The sequence below is a fragment of the Anguilla rostrata genome, chromosome 7, assembly GCF_018555375.3.
Source record: "Anguilla rostrata isolate EN2019 chromosome 7, ASM1855537v3, whole genome shotgun sequence".
Lineage (NCBI taxonomy): Eukaryota > Metazoa > Chordata > Actinopteri > Anguilliformes > Anguillidae > Anguilla > Anguilla rostrata.
This window is the reverse complement of record NC_057939.1, coordinates 25,906,020-25,932,728: the sequence shown is the minus strand read 5'-3', so window position 1 is coordinate 25,932,728 and position 26,709 is coordinate 25,906,020. Positions and strand designations below refer to the sequence as shown.

Below are 26,709 nucleotides of genomic sequence, written 5' to 3'. Positions count from 1 at the left end.
CTGGGGTTTATGAGGGAAATCCTCAAACGTACTGATTGAGCAGCTGTTTGAAAGTGAATGCAAACAATTGGCAGACTGCTTCAATGGAGGACAATCTGCTATCTGTTAAGACACTGTTCCAGTGTGTGGATAGGCCCCACGGTTTGGTATCTGTTCAGGCACTGCTCCAGTGTGTGGATAGGCCCCATGATCAGGTATCTGCTAAGGCACTGTTCCAGTATGTGGATGGGCCCCATGATCAGGTATCTGCTAATGCACTGTTCCTGTGCGGATGGGTCCCAGCCACACACTCTATTTTGTAGCAGTGAGAGAATTACTTTTGACTGGGAATTTGAAACTGGGAGAAAGTAATCTTTGGACTACAAGTTGTTTTTTTTAAATCTTGTCTGATTGTACTTTAATTGTATAGATAGGTCTACTGTGGACACAACATTGACTTCAAGAGAAACCACACTAAAATGTTTGCTTTCCTTTACTCCCCATATTCTTCTGGCAGGAAGCTTTTAATCAAAATGGAGCGATTTGAATGAGATAGCTTGAAATACTATAAAGACGTAAAGTTGAGCCCTCCGTGGAACTGTAGAAGCCATGGGGAGCCAAGGAGATACACAGAAAACGTCTGAAACGCTATCGCCGCAGACCTCCACTTTTTTTTTTTCCTCGCCCGTCCGAGCTGTTTTCATAGGTGTGTCATGCACGCTGATGACCACTCATTGTTTACTTTGGAGTGTTATTGTTAGCAGATTGCGGACATGGAAGTTTACTTCCCCAGGCAAGATTGTGCCAAGCATGTGAAGCTCGCGGAGGTTAAAAAGACGGCCAGACAGTGAAGAGCCATTACCAGATGTCACCTCGTCAGCGCCACCCATCTTGTGTTTTGGCGATAAAGGAAAATCGATTTTCACATTTCAGCATAAAAAAACTGTATGTGCAGTAATGACTGCATGTACCTGGGTTGTGCTAGCTAATCAGCCCAGGTGCTTAAAGGTGTGTTTCTCTCCACAGTTCAGGGTCGAGAGCACACACACCGAGAGAGCGTCTGTTTTTGTGTTTCGTTCGGCAGAACACGAAAAGACAAATAAACTGGTCAGCTGATAAGTTGGCCAGCAGATCCCAGCAGCGAGCTGAAAAGCTGTGGCTGGGTTTTACATTCTTTGGTCTTTGTTATTTTAGTTGGTTGTTTTAGTTTATTATTTTCGCCTGGAACACGTGAGGGGGAAAGGGTGAAGGTGTTTATGTGTTTTCTTGTTTGTGTGGGTGTGCTCTCTCTCTCCACACGGCAACCAACAATGCACACCCGGAACTGCCGCATCTCCCTCCCGGACGTGTCACACCAGCACGTGACACATATATTCCTTTAAAATCCCCATCTGGCGACCCAGCATGCACTGCTGAGCTTGACTCCCGGACTGTGCAGGAACACACCTTGGTTTGCTCAATATCTCAACTTTCTAGACTTTAAACAAACCATATAGCTTCAATATCTCTACTTTCTGTAGGTTTTCAGAAAATCAATGGGGAAGCGAACTTCAAAAAGTTCAAATCCCCTGTTTTGTTTGTGCAATGTTTTCCTTTTCTATTTATCAAAAGTTTTGTAATAAGACAAAAGGCTTTTCACGGAGCTAGATTCTGTTATCACGTTTTTATCATTGTGCTCTTATGTTCGCTCTTGACTACAGATAAAATGTCTAGCCTGGTTGGGCTGAATGAGCTGTGGTTGTCACCAAACAAACGCATGCTCATATATCCATTCGATCCCGGGTCGATTTGGCCGTTTGGACAAAGCCTCACCTCTGGAATCTTTCTGGAGGAGTTGGCCCAGCTCCTTCCCAAATGTGGAGGTGCGGAACCTCCCAAAAACAGGATGCGAAACGAACCGCTTCCTTCCAGCAGCCATTGTGATACGTGTACACAGAGCCGCTCGAACGGGACTGGTGACATTTCCTGACAAACACAGCTATGGCTTTCCCCCCCCCCCCCCAGTTTGGACCCCGCCCTGCCAAGAGCTGCCAGGAGCCATGGAACGAGTTCAAGAAAAAATGCGAGAGGGGGCGGCTGGGGTGGGGGGATCTGCAGGGCAGCCCTCTACAGAACGTTTAGAGGAGCTCCTGTGGAAATCTCATGACCTTCCCACAGTCAGTGCATCACCTCTCCGTAAAAGGGGCACTGCCCAGAAATGTGCCTAAGCGTGGGTGTTGAGAAAAGACCGACTGCATCCCAGATCGCATTTAGCCCGAGTAAGCCGGGGTACGTGACACACAAAGTGCGATCGCCCCAGCGAAACAGGCTTCCTCTGCTGCAAAAAAAAACAAAACTTATCCGCAGTTTACAGTGAAAACAGCAGCGATTTTCCCACACATTCTCTCTTGCTGGCCTGAGGACAAACATAGTCTGGCGCATTTCAGCAGTTAAAGCAGGACTTTTCCACACTACGCAGGAACAAGGCTGATGGCTTTGTAATGTTCAGAAAACCAAATAGCCTGTCCACCAACCACAATTGAGGCGTGGCTCTCAATAAAATTGACATATATATCTCCATATATGATGAAAACTGACGTCAGCCTGATGCGGTGTGTGTGGATTCAAGGAGCAATGCAAACTAACGGGAGACCAAACACTAAGGATCGTATAAGAAAGTGATTTCTAGAAATGGATTACATTTCTCCAATGTGTATTCACGTCTTCCCTAGTTCCTAACCAGAAAAAAAGATACATTTATCTGAGTTTATTTAATGTATTTCCCTAAAGGTAGGGTGGGTGTGCCATTGAGAAAAACATCTTCAGAAAATAACAGAAAGTGATTAATTTGTTTGGATAATGTTACACTTGTTTTTCAAGAGGCTAATAAAAGAACCCCTGATTGCGTTCCAATAGAAACATCTCACACCCTAGCACTGCTAATCCTGTTTTCCCCACAGCTGCGATAGCTATTAAGATATTAGACAATAAATCTACAACACTGGAGGTTAAAATAAAGCTTTAGCTCAGTCTGCCACAGTGAATGAGGGCTTGAGCACCGGCCTTTTATAAATTACGTCACTTCTTTTATTTAAAATCATGCCTGACCAATAGCATCGCTACTGAACAAAGTCTCCACCTCCCAGCATTGTCTCCTGGAAGGTTTCACCATCAGTTAATGAATTAAGAACATAAAACTGCAGACACTGTGGCCCTCCAGGACTGGATTTAAACCTGTAGACACTGTGGCCCTCCAGGACTGCAGTTAAACCAGCAGACACCTCCAGGACTGGAGTTAAACCAGCAGATACTGTTGTCCTCCAGGACTGGAGTTAAACCTGCAGACGCTGTGGCCCTTCATAACTGGAGTTAAACCAGCAGAAACTGCAGCCTTCCAGGACTGGAGTTAAACCTGCAGACACTGCGGCCCTCCAGGACTGGAGTTAATACTGCACACACTGTGGCCCTCCAGGACTGGAGTTAAACCTGCAGACACTGCAGCCCTCCAGGACTGGAGTAAAACCAAAAGACACTGCGGTGCTCCAGAACTGGAGTTAAACCTGCAGACACTGCGGCCCTCCAGGACTGGAGTTAAACCTGCACATATAATACTGCAGCTCTACAGGATTGGAATTTAACACCTCTGCAAAACGGGACAACATTTAAAAATCTCAAGGCATTAATTGTTGCTTAACTCCAGTTGTGTGTACCTTTATTGATAAAATGGTCTTGGTTGAAGGGATGTTTTCCGAGATAGCGTATTTCCCAAGATAAATATTTCAGAAGAATTAGCACCACAAGTTGGATCCTACAACATCTTGTCATTTTATTGAGATTTTATTTTCAAGACTGGTGAACTGGGCGTGGGTTGCTTGTGTTTCAGGGGCACAAAAAAGACAACCATTTAGATTGGATATAATTTCATGCACATTTTTATTGAACAGTAATATAAAATACTTTTCATCGCTGCAAGTGCATGCTTTGTCTGCCAACAGTTTTGAAGTCAAATTATAAAAGCAAGGCTTCATGTTGTAGTGAATTACTTGGGCACTTAAACAGGAGTTAAAAAAGATGAATGGAGCTTTTTTCAATTCTATCTTAAAGTATGGAGCAGTTACAAACCTTGTAACTGATATACAAAGCAAGAGATCCAAATAAGAATAATAATCATAGTAATAATAAACTTACACTTTTTTTGTGGCACGTTACGAAACAGAAGGAAAAATGACTAAACCATTATATGACACTAACAGCTATCATGCATTTTGAGTTCCACATGTAACCACAAACTTATCTCACAAGAGTTGCTAAACATGCTAAATCGGACTACGTGTGCAGTTACAAGCTTGTGTTAAAAATATTATGAATCCTCTTCTGTCTTAAATATCTCAATGTTTTACTTACAAAAGAAGGCATGAAGCAATCTCATGGAGCAAATATAGAGAATGCTAGTATACATTTCCAGTATATCTCCACTAAGCCCACTACAGCACCCAAATGGGTCACTGCAGCCACGTTAATTGAATCCATAAATTTACTTAATTTATATTTCATTAATTATAAAACATGCATAGGCAGATTCTTTTAGCTATTCCATTTTCATACAGAATATAGATGCTTTTCCACCGAACCTTTAGTGTTTTTTTTTTGCTCTCTATCTTTAAATGAAAAAAGAGAAAAAGTCGCCACTCATCAATACAGAATTCCAGCAAGCCACAACCGATCATAAAATCTCCCAAAAAAACAAAATGAAACAAAAACAAAATAAATGATAAATGTAAAATTCCAGTTATTAAACTCCAAGAAAGAAAGGTATTCATTGCCAAGCTATTTAGACATTAAACAGAAAAGAGGACCAAAGCACACACCAAATAAACCTGAGGTCAGCATATCTGTACAAAAACCATAAAACTTTCCTTTTTTTTGGCATTTTAACAATGTTGCAACATTCTTTTAAGACTGCCTAATTTATTTTAGAGCTATTTTCATGATAAGAGTAGCAAAAAAAAAAGTTATCAATAAATAGTCCTCATTTAGTTTGTACACCCTTATATGTTAAAAACTTTTTTAATGTACTGTCCATTTTTAGTGCTGTATTTTGTAAACGTACAAGTTAGTAAGAAGTTAGACAAAATTTTTCATATCCAGTAACTGAACAAAGGCCTTTGTTACAACAAATCATTTAAGATCTCCCTCTCTCTCCTCTCCCTCTTTCTCCTGGTGCAAATGGATAACCAACCAAATCCCCGACGATTCATAAGAGTTAACCAGCCTTACCTTTTTCTTATTTCTACAAGCATTTTTTTAAAGGCATAACCCAGGGAGACTAGGAAGTGACACATCACCAAATCTTACTTTTTTCATTCATAACCCTAGTCCACGCCATCCTTGTCTCCTTCTCCGTCTTCTCCCACCAAAACCGGATCCCCCCCCCTCCCCCCTCAACCTTGTAGCGAGCTGGGAGGAGGAGAGGACGAGAGCCCCCCCACCCCCACCTCCCCCGGGCAGCTTCTCGCTAGCGCCCCCTAGCCTAGCGGCAGGCGCGGATCACTGTATGTTGCTGCTGGGGCCGCCCTTGCCGTCGGTGCCGTTGGTCTCGGAGGACAGGGCCCGGTTGAGCGAGTTCAGGCTGGCGTCGCTGGGCAGGGCATCCCGCCGCGGGGGCATCCGCTCGTTAATGCGATCCAGGCCCTTGGCCTCCTCGAAGCTGCTGATCCGGTGCTGAGGGGAGAAGCCCTTGATGGCTGGAGGAGGAGTGGTGGAGGGGGGGGGCAAGGGGGGCAGAGAGACAGACAGATGGAACAGGGCGTTAAAAAACAATCTCTCGAAACCCACTTTTGTACCCAACTGCCTGCCTGCTCATCTCTGTGGCACTTGTTGCTGAGAGTTTGTTGGGCACAAAACCAAGAAGGAGTGGGGGGCTGGGGGGGTGGGTGTGGTTGTTGCTTTGGATGGATCAATGGGAATCACTCTAAGGGTATCAATAATTTTGAGCAAATGCAAACAACGTGAAAACTGAAGCGTTAAATGGGGGTCAAAACATGTAAACAGAAGGCCGTTTTAAATGGGGGTTGTTCATTAATCAAACAATGTTAATAATACAAAATAATAGACTTTAAACCCATGAGTAAAAATATGAATACATCCTATGAGTTGAAGTTTCTGTTCTTCCTCTACTAAGTGGTCCGCCATTATAAAGCCTCCCTTTCCTAATTACGGGACAGTCTTCAGCATGCAACTCCACTGGGGCCAGGAAATCCAGGAGGGAAAAATAGAGCAAAAAAGAAAGGAAGAGTGAGAAAGAGAGCAGAGCAGCCCTTCAGCTCTGAGGGAATGTACTGTAAGAAGAAGACCTTTCCTTCTCCCCCATCAAATATAGCTTAGCTCTTCCACTGACATCAGCCACTTGTAGAAACAGCACATGAGCTGCATAGAAGTATCATGTCTTACGAGGGCATTTAAAGTTTTAAGATCGATTTAAAGATCCTGCATAGTCATTTTCTATTTGCATTTGAAGTGTTTGTTTAGCCACCAGGTAAAGCTGCATGCTTACTTTTTCCAAATCTATAAATGGGGGAAAAATAAAAATGTCGTTTTGATATCATTTTTAAAACTTGAGCTGGAGGACTGACATGGTGTGTCTGTTCTGTAATGGATATTCACTTCCGATTGGCAGCCCACTAAACAGACAAACTACTGATCGGTTAAAATGTTATGTTGTGAGACCTTCAAGATAAAAAATAAAAAAAACCTCTGTTAAAATCTTAATAAGCTTAATATCATAGTATTTGTTTTCTGTATTTGTTTATATATATATAAAACATTCCAAAATTATGATTTTGATTGCAAAGGAAGAAAGATCTGGAGTGACTGTGTGCACACTGATCTTCTTAAATCCTGACGTCTGCATCTTAAAACAGACCAAGAGTACATGATAAACCGCTCTCAGTAAAGTCCAAGAAAACCTCCTAATCTAAATTAATTACTCCATGACTATTATCATCAGATTTAAACAGGCTAAAGGTTACTAAACAGACCTTTACATGTTGATGGGATTTTATACAAATCTCTCATAGTAAATGAAAAACACAACACCACCATCACCAGCATATTTATCGCAATTATATATCCCGACTGAAGAGGGGATTACATAATTCTTTGCTAAACAAAAGCAGTACGGAAAAACAGAGGGAAAAAAAAACAACAAATACCAAACATGTAAAGTGTACAGAGGAGACCACTGATACAGAGCACACAAATAAGAGTACTTTCACATAATGACTGAGCTGCTACACCAGCAGCATGGAGAACAGGACGGACGGGCTGGGTGCTAACCACTTGTTAGCCTGCTTGGAGCATGCAGCAAACCACTGGAGATAAGCGACGGATTCTGGAGATCACTCTTTTTCTGGATCTGCCCATTGACTTTTATGCAGTTATCCGTTTTTTTTTTTTTCGCCCCCAGTCTCAAATTGGTGTCTTAGACCTAATGAAAAGTCGTAAGAGGGGTGGAGAGGAGTGTGTTGCTGCATAGCGCCGGTCAGAGACAGGTTATTAGCAGCTCACGATAGAGAACACCACACAGCAGAAGTCACATGACCCACATGGAAAAGCCAAAAAAAAAAAAAAAAAAGAAAAGAAATGTCCAACACGAATGCACACTGTCCGTCAGAGTCGGTTAGGAGGATTTCACCAATTCTAAGGTAAATAGCAGAGCTCTTCCACTGCTATTTAGTGTGCATTTGATGTTGTTCTTGCAGATTCTTTTTATTATTTTGGGAGGGGGGGGGGTTAAATTCTTTCTTTATTTTTTCCATCCAATTGGAATTTTGCCAGGCCAATCATTGACTATATGCAAATATTTGTCCAATGAACACTTTCTTTCCTACCGGACTCGTATTTTCGTGCGAAAACAAAGAACAACTATTGTGTCTTTTGTTTTAAAAGGGAACAATTTTGAGCGTTTCACGGGCAAATCATGTGTGTGTGTGAATATGTGGTGTGAGCGCTATAGGTTGAAGCTGTGTTCATGTGACACGCTGAACATGTCCCCAGATGAGTGTGATAGTACTAGTGGACGTTGAGAGAGAAGTAAAACTCAATCAATACCTTTAAGAGCCACAGGATCTGTGATAACCTGTGAAGTTTGAAGGTTAAACCATACAGGCTCACATAGCCGTTGGATAGCTAGCAGTATAATAATAATAATAATTATTAATAATAATAATAATAATAATAATAATAATAATAATAATACACATGTGCACTCATTGGGCTGGAAGTCAGCAAACAGGAGCCTAATGTATTACTTCTGACTGGATGTTGTACATGTTGAGAAGCTTCTGGTTGGATGTGGTGCACGTAGTGAGGTTCTGATTGGATGTGCTGCACATCCTGAAGCGTTCTCTTAGATGTGATGCATGTAGTGAAGCAGGTGGGTCGGCCTTGTTAGCTCTGAAGGGAGGGAGAGACACACGGCTGCCATCTGTCATCGACCCATCTGTTTCCGTGCTGAGACTACATGTCCCTGGCCCGCCACCAAAACTGTTCCCCCATAAAACAAGCACAGCCTTTTCTTTTACATGTTTCTGTTTTTTTTTTCTCAAAAATGTGATTAATGCTATGGTGCAGTTCAGTTAGCCCAACACCCACACACTCTGTACAAGCTACGGCAAAGGAAATGAACGAACCCAGTGGAGCCCTTGTCTATTGCCAAAAAAGCAAAAGAAAGGGAGACTGGCCTATTTACCTTCGTCAGCCTCAATAGCTTCAACAGTAGCTGAAGAGAAGAAGAGGGGTAGCAAAACGAGTGAGAAGAGTAAACAGAGGAATTCAGTTTCGGAGAACAAAGTCAACCAACAGCAAGAGAGCTAATGCAGACCCACGGTACACACTCTCCACACTCTGACACACAGGGACACACATGAATGTTAGTCGGAGAAGAAACAGCAGTTGTGAGGCGGGGGGACTGTAGCTAAATATGAGTTGAGATAGACCCCCTGTAAAACAGAATGATTTTGCAGTTGAACTGGGTGCAGATTGCAGAAGCAGAGGTACTTGGTGTTCATTAAAAACATGTTTGGAACTTTAGCCTCTTAGCCTTTTTTGAGTAAAAAAAAAAAACTAAAACCTAAAACAAAAAACACAATGTTTGGCATACAAAGATGAAGCAAGTTGTGACTGACAGGCAGCAGTACCTGAAGGAGGTTCAACTGAAGATGTGATCGTTAAAAAGTAGGCTTCTGGAATGTTTTTCTAAATTCTAAATCAGTGTTCTAGAACTCTGTTGCTTTCAATTACCAGTAGTGATTGTGACATCAGTGTTAGAACGTTCAGTTAAGAACATTCTAATCACATATTTGCGAAGAAACTGCCTGCCAGTTCTATTCTATGCATCTGTCTTTGGGTTGACTTATTGCAGGTAGAAGCACAACCAGAAGCAATAAATCACGCATGGTGAGCGAGATGTGACACCAGGAAACAAAGTCAAAATTTGTGAGAAAACACAATAGAAGGTAACGCCAAGAACTCCAGAACCCCAAGAGTTCCAAAGTGCAAGTTTCATTCCAATGAATGAGAACTTGATAGCAGCACGGACAAAAAAACAGGAACAAGAGCCCTCACAATTTCCAAAGGAGAAAGAGTAGCTCCATAGAACAATTGCTTATTAATGTTATATAATGCACTTAATCCACACATCATTGGTCTCTATCAGTAATCCACTGCACTGAAGAAGCTATAGCACCTCAAGATAACAAGTACATTCTTGCACACAAAATGTACCTTTGGGACACTTACCGTATGGAGATTGCTATTGAATGTAATGACTGAGTAACTAGGAATATATATCTTTATTCTACATAAACAAGAATATTAAAACTGTGGCCAAATGTTTTACCCATACATATACATATATCCTCATATATATACAGTGTATATACAGTGAGCCCCATAATGTTTGGGACAAAGACACATTTAAAAAAAATCGATTTGGTTCTGTACTCCACAATTTTTTTTTGGTTATCAAACAATTCATATGTACACATTCTCAGCTTTTATTTAAGGGCACTGTTATACATTTTGATTTCACCATGTATAAATTACAACACATTTTATAAATATTCCCTCTACTTCAGGGCACAATAATGTTCAGGATCACAGGTGTTTCTGTTTCCTTAGTGCAGGTACAAGACAGCTTTCAGAATGTGGTTTGCTTTCTAGGCTTTTGATTGCCTTTGGAGTCTATTATTGGCGTTTGTCAACATAAGGACCTGAGTGGTGCCAATGAAAGTCAAGAAAGCCATTATGATGCTTAAAAAGAAGAAATAATTGAGACATACTGCAGGCCAAACCGTAGGCTACCCAAAAGCAACATTATTATGAAGAAAGAGAGCACTGGTGAGCTCAGAAATCACAGAGCCTGGCAAGCCAAGGAAGACAATGTATAAAAGTATAAAAAGTGCTGTAATTCCTACATGGTGAGACCAAAATGTATAAAAGATACTGTTAAATGAAAGCTGAGAAGGTGCACTTTAACCACACGTGAAGTGTTTGATTACAAATCTAAAATCATGGAGCACATAGCCAAATCACGAAAACATGTCTTCATCCCAAACGTTCTGGAGCTCTATAAACACAAATATTGAGCAGCTAGCCCTCCACGAGACAAAACGCCTTCCATCACAAGGGAAAGTGAAACACAACACGGGAGCACGCACAAAAATAAAATGAAATAATCAAAATAATAAGAAAAGGGCAATGGCGGAGGGTGCAACATTGTCATAGAAACACGTCGGTGTGTGTAGGCGGAGAGCCTGCAGCCAGCGCCAAGCCCCCCTGTGATTCTACCAATGTTGCAACAGTAATCTCAGTAACGTCACCCCCCTCCCCTCAGACATGCTTCCAGTCCCGGGCTACCGGCTAAAGGGGGATTCCTTTAGCCCCTTACACTGTGGACTGGGCACCAAATTTCTTCTGCATATATCAGCTGCATAAAAAGATGCTATGTGTAAATTGCTCTAGATAAGAGTGTAATGCCTGTAATGTTTTCCCTGTTAAATGTTAATAAATGAGCAAGCCAAAGAATTTAGTAGCTTTCAGTGGAAGGTGCCAGTCCCATTGTCTATTCCTTAAAAACAGAGGATGCGAGGGGGGGAGGGCAAAAGCATGTCATTAGGAGAGTGATGTTATTCTGATTTCTGTCCAGTTTTTGTGGATGGTGAGGTGAACTCAGGTTATCCCCTTTCATACACAGTTTATGTCAGATACAAATTCAGGAGCTGATTGGGGGTACAGACCCCTTGCCTTGACAGAAGCTAAAAATTCAAAACTGGAATTTAAAAAATGCATCAAAATAAAAAAGATTGCATAAAAGAGGCATTTCATGCTACAGAATATTACTACAGTTCTAGTGTAATTTCTTGCCTCTTTCTTCCCTCTAGAGAGATTTTTTCCGGATCCAAAAGAGAAATAAAAACTCGCAGACACTACTCTGTGATGTAAAGGAGATAGAATGTGAACTCCAGGAGCATCAGTAATTTGACATGGGAGGGGAAAATCTACATTTGTCTCACAAAACACATCTGAGAGAATACTTGCGGAAGAGATTATACCTGCAGTTTCCAGAGAGAAAGGAGAAGGGAAGGAAACAGATAGTATTTGAGATAACCAAATGACTGCAGAGACTGAAAACATAGAGTGGACAGAAAGAGAGAGAGAGAGAGAGAGAGAGAACTAGACAGAGAGAGAGAAGTTTGGTACAATTGGACAGCTTCATAAGTCAACAGCACCACAAAAACACATACAGTGTGCTTTGTCACTGAAACAATGGTCTGAACTTTACGGACTGTGAAAACAGAGGAGAAAATAGCTGACAGAAAAGGCAGCTAAGGTAAATAAAACATAAAACACGCTAGAAGAGAAAACAGCCCAAATGTTAATATTACATACACAGATGGGGGTCTCACAGTTCAATAGATGTGTACACAGGCAGTACTGTCCATTAATATAAACAATGTAATAAAGTAATATAGTGTCCACAGTTATCACATTAAAAAATAGTTTTCAGCTTGTGTAATAAGATTTTAAAGGTTTCTGAAGTAAAATAATGAGTAGGATATCCATTAACTCCACATACAGGAGGGGCTCTAAACTGTCTGAATGGTTTGTGGACTGTTAGTGTTACCCTTCAGTAAATACGGTAAGCCTGACTTTTCATTGCGCTTACGGTGCAGCGCAGTTTTCACAGTCGGCCCAAATGTGCTGCTCTAGCCTTGATGAACATCATTTAAAATGGCAGTTCTCATCCCTTTGGATGCCATGAGTCACAACGCAATGTGAAGTGGGCCACATTTAAGAAAAATCAGCACTCAAAACGTTTCCCACAAAACAGCAGGTCATCTCAATTTCGATCTCTGACATTTCAGTTGTACACGTGTATGCGTCTACTGACATTTGTTCCAAAAAAATAAATGATCTACAAACGAAATGCATTCATGAAATTTTTCTGTGCACTAAGATCTGAGCCCCACAATTAAGGAGGTTGGGTTGCAGGTTCAGAGACAGTAAAAAGTAAACTGGCTGCCATGGTAACGGAGATTGAGTGACAGGGAGACTGAAGGGCGGGGCTCAGGGGAGGCGCGGTTCTTACCGTTCTGCAGTTTCTCCTTCCCTCCGGACAGCACTCCGCTGGGGAGCATCCCGGTGGGGGTCAGTCCCTTCAGGGTCAGCACGCTCTCACTCTCCTCTCTGGTCAATACATGGGGGGGGGGGAAGTTACAGTGGTCAGCTCCAGGGACAGGAAAATAACCCTTTGCCATGCCTGAAATTACTTCAAAGAGCTGCATTAAAACAAAAACAAATGAGCTGAAACTGTCAGATTCCAAGGTAAGACCAGGAATGTGACCATTCGCTATATAACAAGTTAAACACCTGAAATGACAAAAAATGTATAGAAAATGGGAAACTGCCAAATTCCATGATGTGGCCAGAGATGTTAGATTTTTCCGCACAACTGGCTGAACACCTGAAGAGATTACAGACGCGCCGAGACTAGCGGAGACGGAGCACAGAGCAAGGCTACAAGGCAGGACCTGAAATCCCACCCAGCCTTCCCTGTGCGGCGCACTGGGCCGAGAGATCTGAGGAGTGACCCTCCAGGTCAAACAGAACTTCCCGAGGAAAGTCACGTTTTTCTGGAGGCTGCTGAGCACGTCTCCAGCAGAGCTCTGCATTTCCAGCATTGTAAATGAAACATTGTTCAGAGAGGAAACAACACACGAACCCTAAAAATATCAGGCATGTGATTAAAAAAAAAAAAAACGGACAGACGAACTCTCCAGCAGCCTTTGTGAGGGAGGAGGGGGTGTTTTTCCCTCTTTTGAAAATAAAAGGAAAAAAGACATTCATTGTGCCTTGAAGGAAAATAGCTTCTGTGGGTCACAACAAGCCGTGCATGGTGTGTCCGGTGCGGCTATGCACTCAAGCCTCACCAACACACAGTAATCACATTAACATGCAACACGGCAACGTGCAACACTTACCTGAGGACTGAGAACACCCTGGCCATCTTACCAATGGCTCTGATCTTGTTCCGGATCACCTCTTTGCGTGCGGAGGCAGTGGCACCTGTGTGGATGGGAGGGGCAGAGGAACAGAGTGAAGCGGCAGGGCCTGACATCATCACGCGTCTAGCCTACTGTCACACAACACCCTTATGGCCTACTGTGACTTCATCCTGATAGCCTACTGTGACTCAACAAGCCTAAGACCTACTGTCACACAACACCCTTATGGCCTACTGTGACTTCATCCTGATAGCCTACTGTGACTCAACAAGCCTAAGACCTACTGTCAAACAACACCCTTATGGCCTACTGTGACTTCATCCTGATAGCCTACTGTGACTCAACAAGCCTAAGACCTACTGTCACACAACACCCTTATGGCCTACTGTGACTTCATCCTGATAGCCTACTGTGACTCAACAAGCCTAAGACCTACTGTCACACAACACCCTTATGGCCTACTGTGACTTCATCCTGATAGCCTACTGTGACTCAACAAGCCTAAGACCTACTGTCACACAACACCCTTATGGCCTACTGTGACTTCATCCTGATAGCCTTCTGTGATTCACCAAGCCTAAGACCGACAGTCACACAATACTTTCATGCCCTACTGTGACATCGTCCCTATGGCCTTAATCAAGCTGTGATTCATGTAGGCTTTTTCTTTGTCTCAGAAATATAGAGAAGACTGTGGGGTTACGTAGGTAACCTCGGTCAACACGCCACTGCATGGGTCATCCTCGCCCGGAGAGTGAGCTACTAGGAGACTCAATAGCAAATGATCCACCACTACGAGGCAGACAAGACATCACGCAAGAAGCATTGCCACCTGTCCACCTCCAAACCCTCTTTTTGCCTCTTCAAGACAGGCAAGAGCTCTGAGACGGACTGAATCCTGCTTTTGCACATGTATCACCACGGCTCTTGTTTCCAGACTTTGCCCTAAACTCCCGCCCACCGAGCGGAGCCTCTTCTCCTGATAAGGAGAGGCAGTTTTCACTCCCACACAGTGATACCGCGTTGGTTGTTGTGATTCATCTGCTGACTGAAAGCACACCTTCACATACAGTATCTGGTTGTTTAAAGCAGTCTTCTGCAATGTCCTTTTGGAATTATAGTAGTTTTATTACTGATATTTTTATATTTTGAGTACATAAATATAATACCGTTTCCTCTTGGCAAGGAGGGCCCATACAGCGGCATGTTGACCTGATGAAATGGAACAATCCTAAAACAGGTCCTTATTAAGCGTGACTTTAGTCTGGTTCCAAATTAAGCAAAGCGACTACAGAGATAATGCCTGAACAGTATGGCCACTCTCAGTGTATGTTGCATCATCCAAAACAGAATCCTCCCTGCCTCAATGACCTGCGCTCTGAGCTTTGTAAGCTTTCTTACAAAGGTCTTCACTGTACTTGGCCACTACCTAAAGCTTAAATGGTTCAGTAAAAAAACAGCAATGCTGGTTTCAGGTGTTTTCTGTTATGTGCTTGGACTTGACGAACAGTTACGGTTCCAAGGCAGTCTGAGTTCAGGCTGATGTGAAAAGCATGTGGATCTAATGCAAATGATAAAAACACACTTTAGCCTGTGCAGTGCTGCATACTGTGCATACCTCACAATATAATTTTATTTAAACAATAAAATGCTACTCATGTCTACTGATAAATCAGAAACATGTCACTGACTATCACTGATCTCATTGGTCATTCCAAATCACTTCACAATGGACTTTTTCCAGATTTGCTCTATTATTGCATATGTTTCACACTAAATGGTTTCAATCTTCAGACACAATGTAATATTAGACAAAGGGGACCCGAGTAAACACAAAACACATTTAAAAAATGATTTCATTTAATATAAAAAGTTGTCAAACACCCATATCACCCATGTGAAAAGGTCATTGCCCCCTTGAACTTAATAACTGGTTGCACCACCTTCAGCAGCAATAACTGCAACCAAAAGCTTCCTATAATTTGATATCAGTCTTTCACATCACTGTGGAGGAATTTTATCCCACTCTTCTTTACAGAACTGCTTTAATTCAGACAAATTGGTAGGTTTTTGAACATGAATTGGTTGTTTCAGGTCTTGCCACAGCAGCTCTATTGGGTTCACGTCAGTGACTTGGCCACTCCAAAACTTTTATTTTGTTTCTTTTCATCCAGTCAGATGTGGACTTGCTTTTATGTTTAGGATCATTGTCTTGCTGGATAACCCAATTATGCTTCAGCTTCAGCTCATGGACAGATGACTGAACATTATCTTAAATAGTTTTCTGGTGCAGAGCTGAATTCATGGTTCCTTCAATAATGGCAAGCCGTACTGGTCCACACCATCACACTACAGCCACAACGTTTGACCGTTTGACAGTATTGTGTCCTTATTGTGAAATGCTGCATTTTCTTTTACGCCAGACATAATGGGACCTGTGTTGTCCAAAAAGTTCCACTTTTGACTCATCTGTCTGTAGAAAATTATCGCAAAAATCATCCAAGCATTTTTTTCCAAATGTGAGATAAGCATTGATGTTTCTCTTGGTTAGCAATGATTTTCACCTCGTTACTCTCCTATGAATCCCATTTTTGCCCAGTCTCTTTCTTATTGTGGAGTCATGAACACTGACCTTAGCTGAGGCTAGAGAGCCCTGAAGTTCTTTGGATGTTCTTCTGGGATCTACTGTGACTTCCTGGATGAGTTGTTACTCTGCCCTTGGAGAAATTTTGGCAGGCCGGCCACACCTGGTAAGATTCACCACTGTTCCAAGTGTTCTCCGTTTTGAGAAAATGGCTCTCACTGCGGTTTGATGAAGTCCCAGAGCCTTAGAAATGGCTTTGTAATTCTTTCCGGATTGATACAACAACCTTTTTTCTAATCTTCTTGAATTTGCTTTCATAATGGCATAATGTTGTGGCGACTGCTTCACTCTGATGGTAAGATTCAATATGAGTGAGCTCAAATTTAACAGGGCTGGTTGCAATCAAGCCTGGCTGTGTTTAATAAAATCAACTGAACCTAATTACTAATTAAATGTGGTTAATTGGTTGATTGAGTAACAAAGGGGGAAATTACTTTTTCACATGGGTGATATGGGTGTTCGATTACATTTTCTATTAAATAACTGAAATATTAATTTTTTAAAAATGTGTTTTGCGTTTACTCAGTTTCCCTTTGCTAATATTACATTTTGTCTAAAGATCTGAAACCATTCAGTGTGACAATAATAGAGGAAATCAGCAACGGGGCAAACATTTTTTCACGGCACTGTAGGTAAGGTGTCCACAGATTGTGTTTAATAGTATTAATGACAGTATAATTACCACTAATATTATATATACCCATGAGTCTATATCCCTATTATACATAACAGGTTTGTCAATAGCAGTTTTTAGATACAGTGCCACAGAGGTGAAAAGAGGTGCACAGAGATGGAGATGAATGAGAAGTACAGCCTCATGGAAAATGTACTGCAGAGGGCAACAAACGCTAACAAGGCAAGGTCCAGGCAACTGCATACTGGTGATTGGCCCCACACTATCTGACATGCACTCTGCCGGCTGATCTTTCAGCTAGGCTTCTTCTCCAGAGACCACCCGCGCCGAGCGTTCCACTCAGCAGCCATTAACGTTCTCTCAGTAACACCACTGTTGTGCTCAGTAACATTAACATTTTGTTCGGTAACGCTAATGTTCCATTCAGCAATATTAACATTCCACTCTCTAACATTAACGTTTCTGGTCAGTAATATTACAGTCTCGCTCAGTAACCTCAGTAATATGAATGCTCTGTTACATTAACATTCTGTTCAGTAACATTAATGTTCCGCTCTGTAGCATTAACGTTCCACTCAGTGACGTTAATGTTCTGCTTAGCAACGTCAACATTCTGCTCCGCAACATTAACTTTTCACTCATATTACAGGTCCAAACATTACAGGTCCTGACAGTTAGTACAGTACTTATTAGTAGCACTGCAAGAAGCCAAGTGAGGTCAGTCACACAGTTTGTTACTCCCCTCAAATTGATTTACATCTTACAGGACAGTCAATGCAAACACCAGACCATCACTGCTTTCATGTGCCTTGCATCATCCAGCTGCTTTCAGATGGTTACGTGTGCGGGGTTAAGCACTGTTGTGCATACTGTAGTACATTCAGTGGCAGTTTGGTAGCTGTACCTTTCTTAGGGGGATAAATTAGCTGTCCTTCTCATGAAAATCCCAGAAGAGAAAAACAAAAGAAAGATCAGAAGATGGTTGAATGATGGAAAGCAGAAAAGCAGAGGAGAGAGAGAAAGAGAGAGAGAAGCAAATGTACACCCCATGGAAAAGAAAAGCAATGCCTAAATGAAATAAGAAACAAAGAAACCAATTAGACAGTGGCATCCACAGCGAGAAAAGAGCAGAGAGACAGAGCAGATTACAATAGCACAATGGAAATGGAATCAACATAATCGGAGTGAAACAGAAGGGAGGAAATAAGCAAAAACAGAGGAAATGACATCATGAGATGTTAGTGTGCTAATGTTAGATGAAAGGCTAAGACACAGAGGCTAATTTCCACCGTGCATTTTCAGTGCGGTCCCACAGGAAGTTTCTGCTAAGGGTGACACTCCAGTTGCTGTGGGGTGAGCAAGTTCGCCCACCACATGCCTTGATCAAACACGAGGAAGCATGTTTTTCTCTTTCGTTACACGACAGCGCAAGATCATGTTTTACGGTCTGGATTCTGCTTCCAGTAACAAGAGGCAAAAACGGTCTTGAGGCAAGCAAAAGGCTGCTTCAATATCTCTGTTGCAGTACAGGAGCTGGTGGGACTGAGCATTTCCTGCAAGGGTGCGCCACCAGAGCTCAGCCTCTAGAGGGCAGCATCGCCTCATAGGCCAAATGAGTCGACGTGCGCTCGGCAGCTCCCTGGCGCTCAGAGTGCTTTTCCAGGAGCAGCAGGTGAGGTGCAGTCTGACGGGCAGCGGCTCATTTTACTCAGTTACCCATGGAGGCATGGGCAGGGGGACTCCTCTTGATCCCAGGAAATATTTTTAGTAAACAGTCATAGTGCCCTCCCCCTGGCCCCACAGCAAGGATGACTAAGCGGATAGTTCCTGGCTATACTGTTGGGTGAGGCCTTAGTGACATTCGCTAACTCTTGCATACTTTTGATGTAAACTGTGCCCCCTTGTGGAACACTACAGTAACTATTATTTCAAGTTTCGAGCATTCAAGCATTGCCCCTATATTCCTAACGTTACGACTATATGTGTGCAATTAGCAGCGAGCCCTTATAGCGGTGACCTGGCATGCCGGAGACGACGGCTCCCTTACCGTCAATCTCCTCGTCCGTCATCAGCTCGTCGTTGGAACAGATGCTTAAGACGTTGACCAGCATCTCGGTCACTGTGAGGACAGAGGCGAGAGAGGGGCTTGAGAGGCCAGCGACCGTACCCCGATACTCGGGGTCACACAGATTTCTGAAACACTTTTAACCCTGTACATGCTGGTGAAATCAGAAAACACGGACAATCTCTGAGGGTGATTAATGAAACATTACTGACCAATTACGTGAAAGATCTTCCTGAGTACCGGTGGTAACTGAAGTTTTACAATGACAGTATTTCAAATAGTAGAAATATAAATATATTACATGACCCAGGAGTCTTTGCATTGGCATTTATGCATTATGCATAAATTAAATAAATCAATTGAAAAAACAGGGATCTCATTCTCAAAGCAGAGGTAGCACAGAAAAGCATTTTATGTCAGGCAGACAAAGAATTTAAAAACTGAACGGACCACAGAGAGATAGCAAGTGAGTGAGGAAGAAAGAGAGCGGGAGAAGAAGAAGAAGGTAGAGATAGAGATAGAGAGAGACATTGGCATACACTGTGACAGGCAATTCCCTGGGGGGGTGGGGGTATGGAGGATATGGGGTTATACCCCACAGCCCCCTCCCCACCTTGCGAGAGAGGACTCCTCTTAATTAACCTGGGCCTCCATGAATAGAAAACAGAACCTGAGACACCTCAGTGGGGAGTTTCAGCAGGCTGCCGTGGCAACAGGGGAAGGACCACCCTCTTCTAATTGCCAGCCTTTTCTGCATCCACACATAAAATATTCATGAGGGGGAGGAGCCCTGGCAAAACGAAGCAGCCGGTGGTGACCAAAGAGGCCAGGTATCAGGTGTTACAAAGACAACACTGACAACACAAAGACGTTGAGCTCTCCATAAATATTTGGAAGGTGCCGGCCGGCATCTTTGCCAGGCTGGAGGTACGAACGCGGGCTCATGGATGAACGTGCGATCCTCACGACCGGGAAACCGAAGGTTAAGGTTACAGTGAAACGCCATTGGTGCAGGGGTCCTCGCACCTGCGTCTCACACCTGCCTTTTGGGCTATGCCCACGCTCACCTTCTCAAGCTTTAAACTTTAAACTGTAAACTTTCCTAGTGCAACGCAGTTACAAACAGACTGTATATCTTTCAATGCAGAAACACTTGCTACTTAAATCAGTACATTTGCAATCTGCTGCTAGCTCATATTGTAGCTTTTAACTTTATGTTGCAGACTTAATTGATGACAGCAGATATTAGCACTGACACACAGGACTTAGCATCCTCTCTCTTCATTGCCTAAACCGTTATGTCTGCACTTTTGTAAGTTGGTCTGGGTAAGAGCGCCAGCCAAATGTCTAAAATGTAAAGACCTTTTTTAAATGGATGCACTTTTGCCAGTAAATTGGCTAGCTTCTCCTAGTTGCGGGGAGAGAAACACTGATGATTATGCACTTTTTCTAACTCGATTACATTTGGATAGACTTGATTGGTAATGTACCAGTGTAACAATAGTCTGCCACATTAGTAACATTTTTATTGTCAGAATTCCATCTGATGGCCTTGCATGCATTGGCAGATATCGAATGGGCTTCCTCCTCAAGGGGAAGTGCAGCTTACTCTCCTGTAGGCTCTGTGCGTTCAGGTAAACCTCACCTTTCTCTCCAACAAACGGCAAAGACCAGGTGAAGACGTCCATGAAGTTTGGGAGCCAGTAGGGGTGGGGGGAGCAGTTGAACTGTCGGATATTCATTACGTTGTTCTCATATTTCAGTACGGCAGCTGTGTGTGGGGTGTGGGGGTGGGGGTGGGGTAGGAGGAGCCACAGAGAGTGAGAAGGGGAGGGAGAACAGAAGGAGCTTTATTGTATCACCCACTCACTGAGAATCAGCATCATCATACTTCCAAGCAAGACCTGGAAAAACAATAGAAAAATCCTCTCTGCACACCACTTCAGGCACAAAACTTCTAAGAAACTTTGAAAAGCAAAAAAGCATTTTAAACAGTCATCACTCACTCCTCTGCGGGAGACCCGCGTATTGATCACAGTCCGCCTCTGCAGCCGCGGCGCCCAAAAAACTATGCCCCCCCCCCAATGATTTAAGAGGAATTCAGAAACATAAAACACCTGGCTCAGCATGTGGGTCCGATAAGGCCTGCTACTTCTGTCACTGGCACGAGAAACACCGGCTCACGGGGGTTTGTGGGGGGGGGTATGGGCGGGGGCAGAACGCTGGCCTATCGATCAGAAAACCCCAGCGAATAAAAACATTTCCGTGGATGTTTAACTGCCCTGGTTTCCCCGGAGGTTGTTTTATTAGAACAGAACAGGCAGTAAATCCCATTCAAAGTTCCTAAAGAAATGAGAGAAGGCCGTATATACTGAAGGCTGTCCAATATGCTCCAGCATTACCCAGCATCCTCAGGGGCAGGAGGTTCCCCTTAAGTGTCAAACATGGGTCTCCTATCAACAACCGGGCAATCTTTTTGGCTTGGGAATTCAACATTTTTGGACAGGGTTGCTTATAAACTACTGCAACAAGGCAATAGTAATAACCCTACTTTATAATTACAGATATGTCACATTCTGTCAAAAAACTAAATTTAAAAATGCCCATGTCCCTTAAAATTTTGTCTGCAGGACATTGTTCAAAGAGGGAAAATCTGCTCCTTTCCCACAGCTGTGAGAGAGAGAGAGATTATTCTAGGATAGCACCTGGACTAATGTATGCACACTGGGGTTTTATTGCTTTTCCGGACTCTGGGCCCCACAGAGCCATGCTGGGGAGAATCTTTCCCGCTGTACCGTATCGCAAAGATCTTTCCCACTGTACTCTACCGTGAGGGTCTCTCCCACTGTACTTCACTGCGAGGGTCTTTCCCACTGTACTCTACCGTGAGGGTCTTTCCCACTGTACTCTACCGCGAGGGTCTTTCCCACTGTACTCTACTGTGAGGGTCTTTCCCACTGTACTCTATTGCAAGGGTCTTTCCCACTGTACTCTACTGTGAGGGTCTTTCCCACTGTACTCTACTGTGAGGGTCTCTCCCGCTGTACTCCACTGCGAGGGTCTTTCCCACTGTACTCTACTGCGAGGGTCTTTCCCACTGTACTCTACTGCGAGGGTCTTTCCCACTGTACTCTACTGCGAGGGTCTTTCCACTATACTCTACTGCGAGGGTCTTTCCCACTGTACTCTACTGCGAGGGTCTTTCCCACTGTACTCTACTGCGAGGGTCTTTCCCAATGTACTCTACTGCGAGGGTCTCTCCCGCTGTACTCCACTGCGAGGGTCTTTCCCACTGTACTCTACTGCGAGGGTCTTTCCCACTGTACTCTACTGCGAGGGTCTTTCCCACTGTACTCTACCGCGAGGGTCTTTCCCACTGTACTCTACTGTGAGGGTCTTTCCCACTGTACTCTATTGCAAGGGTCTTTCCCACTGTACTCTACTGTGAGGGTCTTTCCCACTGTACTCTACTGTGAGGGTCTCTCCCGCTGTACTCCACTGCGAGGGTCTTTCCCACTGTACTCTACTGCGAGGGTCTTTCCCACTGTACTCTACTGCGAGGGTCTTTCCCACTGTACTCTACTGCGAGGGTCTTTCCCACTATACTCTACTGCGAGGGTCTTTCCCACTGTACTCTACTGCGAGGGTCTTTCCCACTGTACTCTACTGCGAGGGTCTTTCCCAATGTACTCTACCGCGAGGGTCTCTCCCGCTGTACTCCACTGCGAGGGTCTTTCCCACTGTACTCTACTGCGAGGGTCTTTCCCAATGTACTCTACCGCGAGGGTCTCTCCCGCTGTACTCCACTGCGAGGGTCTTTCCCACTGTACTCTACTGCGAGGGTCTTTCCCACTGTACTCTACTGCGAGGGTCTTTCCCAATGTACTCTACCGCGAGGGTCTCTCCCGCTGTACTCCACTGCGAGGGTCTTTCCCACTGTACTCTACTGCGAGGGTCTTTCCCACTGTACTCTACTGCGAGGGTCTTTCCCACTGTACTCTACTGCGAGGGTCTTTCCCACTGTACTCTACTGCGAGGGTCTTTCCCACTGTACTCTACCGCGAGGGTCTCTCCCGCTGCACTCCACTGCGAGGGTCTTTCCCACTGTACTCTACTGCGAGGGTCTTTCCCACTGTACTCTACCGCGAGGATCTTTCCCACTGTACTCTACCGCGAGGGTCTTTCCCACTGTACTCTACTGCGAGGGTCTTTCCCACTGTACTCTACTGCGAGGGTCTTTCCCACTGTACTCTACTGCGAGGGTCTTTCCCACTGTACTCTACTGTGAGGGTCTTTCCCACTGTACTCTACCGCGAGGGTCTTTCCCGCTGTACTCCACTGCAAGGGTCTTTCCCACTGTGCTCTACCGCGAGGGTCTTTCCCACTGTACTCTACCGCGAGGATCTTTCCTTCCACATTCCGTCTCTTCGTGAGCTGTGTAGGGGCAGAGCCACCAGAACCACTGCAGACACGCGCGTTCCCCCAGCGTGCATACCAGCTCTCAGCGCATGCATCCACTGCAGCTTGGCCCTGCGGAGTAAGCAATGCCCCCCCCCCCCTCCACACCCACCCCCCAACCCGCTCCGATAGCGAGATAAAACACCAGCCCACACACGCCTGGGACGAGGCGTCCGCTCCTGGCAGCCTGTAATCTTCCCAGCGCGAAAAAAGCCCCCGTTACGCTTTCTGCTTCTGTTGGAACAACAGATTTCATGGGGGGGGGGGGGACAAAGAAAACGTAGAAGGTGGCGGGCGACCCTTACGACCGAACGCGGAGAACACAACCGCTCAGCAGACCACACCCTTAACCGCCAGGCAACGGCAGCGACGCATCTCATCGGTCAGACGGTCATCAACGTGTGGAGCGGCCTTACACGTCATGCACCAGAGGCAGAGAACCTCAGGGGTTTCAAGCCCAGGCTTGATGCAGTGCTGGACACTCTCTTAGACAACAGGTAAATGGTCAGCTGAGAAGGGCCAAGCCTGTTTGTGCCATGATGCATTCTTTCGCATCTTGTCACGCGGATGAGCGTGCACCTTAGTTTTCCCTTTTGTAGCACGACAAATTCACCTTCAGGAATAATGAAGTTTGTTTTATATATTGTTTAAGGAGACAGCATAGGTACATTTGCTGCATTGCAATATGGGAGAGATTAACAGGAAAGGGTGCATGTAGTCAAGTGCAGAATCACTAGTAATCTGCCGATCTATGGTACAAAAAAGAAAACAGAGGTGTGTTCTTTACCGTGTGGAAGTTGTAATGTGACCATAGAGACTGTCACTAATTTGGCCTCAGAGAACAGAATCATCTTTGTCTGACCGAAACAGTCTTTGTCACTGTCACTTAAGACAAAAATTCACCTCAGTCAGAAAGAGTCCTATCACTCATCTGTCTATCCATCCATTCATCTATCTGTCTATCCTGCCATTCGTCTATCTGTCTATCCTGCCACTCATCTATCTTTCTATCCTGCCATTCATCTATCTGTCTATCCTGTCATTCATCTATCTGTCAATCATTTATCCATCTATCCTGCCATTCATTGATCCATCCATCCTGTTATTCATTGATCCATAAATCCTGTCATTCATTAATCCATGAATCCTGTCACTCATCTATCTGTCTATACTGGCAATAATCTATCTGTCTATCTTATCACTCATCTGTTTATCCTGGCAATCATCTATCTGTATCCTGTCAATCATTTATTCATCTGTCCTTTCATTCACTCTGCAGCTGCTCTGGCCTCAGATGATGTCACAAGAAGGAAATCGAAAGGAAACAGATCGCGTGCCCCTGCCGACCTTTGACTCAGGGGTCGACCGGCTGCCTCCCTCTGATATCCCGCCAGTACGAGTGGTGGGGTCTTGGGGCCGGTGGGGGGGGGGGTCGGGGATTGAGAGTGAGAGGTTTTCGGGGACCCCAGAGATGGACGGGACAGGAAGATGCCGAACAATAACTCCTGCACTTTCCCACAGCCTTCCTCCCGCCATGGCAGCGGCAGAGTTCCATCAGGCTCAGCATTCACAGAGAGGGGAAATGGGGTGGAGGAGCGCGATAAGAGGAAACGCACCGCGCAAAGGATGACTAGCGCCGCCGCTGCTCCCTGGAGGGATAGACAGACGTACGGATGGACGGGGTTCGCTCCACCTCAGACACAGCTTAAAGGCCGCAGGAATTTTACTGCTAACTGGTCACGTGGGATCGGGAAAAGTTTAAACTGTGGGATGGAACCCGGGGAAACCTCCTTCCCAGGGGTTTAAAGTGAGCTGGAAAAGAAACGAACGCAGCCGTTGTTAACTTCCATTTTCCAGAGAGAGAGAAAAAACTAAAAGAGCTCTGAGCTCACACACACAAAGTAAAAACACTGAGCCCTTCTGCGGGGGGTGGAGGGGGGAGGGGGCAAGAATTCTTGTGGCGACTTGAAGCTCGTTTGAAGTCGTAGATCGACAGGTTGATGGATGGATGAAGGGGGAGGCCGTGTCGTGTGTTCAGGGAGTCTCAAATGACATCATGCTTAATGTAGGAGGGAGGGAGGTGCTGTTGACTGGGCCTGCTGGCTTTCATCCAGCACATCTCCCCAGGCCTTCAGTCAACACATGGAGCATGTGGATAGCCCAGTGGTGATCCCCTTTCCTGCCTCAGGGCATGCTGGCAGCTGTAGTTCTAAGCTGGAGGCAGGACACTACTGTGGAGGCTCATATACCAGATGCCGTGTGAAGTATATTTCCACTCCCACTGCACAGAAAGGCAGTGTCGGGCTATGAGAGCCCTATGCTGGACACAGCTGTGTACTGGTCAAGAGCTCCCAAACCCTGGTCCTGGAAAACCTCAGGATTGCTATATTAACACCCTCATGGCTGGATAAACACCATACCAGATGTATAAACACCAAGTATGACCATGATGGGATTCATTCCTGGATGACAATTAAGACACCCTGAATACTGTTTTAATGCCCTAACGGCAGTATAAATTGTCTGATTATAGTAAATGATTTAGTCACATTAGACACAATATTAAGTTGGGCGAGACGACAATGAGGGTCTGAGGGACGGAAGTAGCCCATCCAACATGTTGTATTGTTGTGTACATGGGTGTCGGCCGTCGGAAACCATGAGAAACACATCTTTATACATGATGCCGGTGGATAAACATGGATTGTGAAAATTAGACAGGACTTAGAAAGAGCCAGATTTCCAGGTAGGAACACTGAAACGCCTCAATTTCGTATCGCGAAATTTAGTATGCCGGCTAAGCGTATATATACCCTAACTGCAGTCTTAATGCCCTAATATCTGCATAAATGGTCTGACTGTAGTACTGTATATATACCCTAACTGCAGTCTTAATGCCCTAATATCTGTATAAATGCTCTGTTTGTAATATATACAGTATACCCTAACTGCAGTCTTAGTGCCCTAATATCTGCATAAATGGTCTGACTGTAGTACTGTATATATACCCTAACTGCAGTCTTAATGCCCTAATATCTGTATAAATGGTCTGTTTGTATTATACACAGTATACCCTAACTGCAGTCTTAATGCCCTAATATCTGCATAAATGGTCTGACTGTAGTACTGTATATATACCCTAACTGCAGTCTTAATGCCCTAATATCTGTATAAATGGTCTGACTGTAGTACTGTATATATACCCTAACTGCAGTCTTAATGCCCTAATATCTGCATAAATGGTCTGTTTGTAGTATACACAGTATACCCTAACTGCAGTCTTAATGCCCTAATATCTGTATAAATGGTCTGACTGTAATATACACAGTATACCCTATCTGCAGTCTTAATGCCCTAATATCTGTATAAAGGTCTGTTTGTAGTA

General features: G+C 44.2%; 1 protein-coding gene across 4 annotated transcripts in view; it reads right to left on the bottom strand.

Moving 5' to 3' along the window:
* Positions 1 to 3,872: 3,872 nt before the first annotated feature.
* The window catches only part of LOC135259482 (protein phosphatase 3 catalytic subunit alpha), a 123,656-nt gene continuing 100,819 nt past the window's right edge, over positions 3,873 to 26,709 (bottom strand). Inside the window, exons 9-15 of one of the 4 annotated variants that reach the window (XM_064343942.1) lie at positions 20,512 to 20,637; positions 18,849 to 18,920; positions 17,706 to 17,732; positions 13,500 to 13,584; positions 12,608 to 12,705; positions 8,708 to 8,737; positions 3,873 to 5,702 (exon numbers count right to left, since the gene is read on the bottom strand). In XM_064343942.1, the coding sequence (XP_064200012.1) occupies positions 5,506 to 5,702; positions 8,708 to 8,737; positions 12,608 to 12,705; positions 13,500 to 13,584; positions 17,706 to 17,732; positions 18,849 to 18,920; positions 20,512 to 20,637 (635 nt within the window). In that variant the 3' untranslated portion in view covers positions 3,873 to 5,505. The remainder of the gene's footprint in view (positions 5,703 to 8,707; positions 8,738 to 12,607; positions 12,706 to 13,499; positions 13,585 to 17,705; positions 17,733 to 18,848; positions 18,921 to 20,511; positions 20,638 to 26,709) is intronic. The other 3 variants (XM_064343944.1, XM_064343943.1, XM_064343945.1) reach the window with 3 other exon arrangements.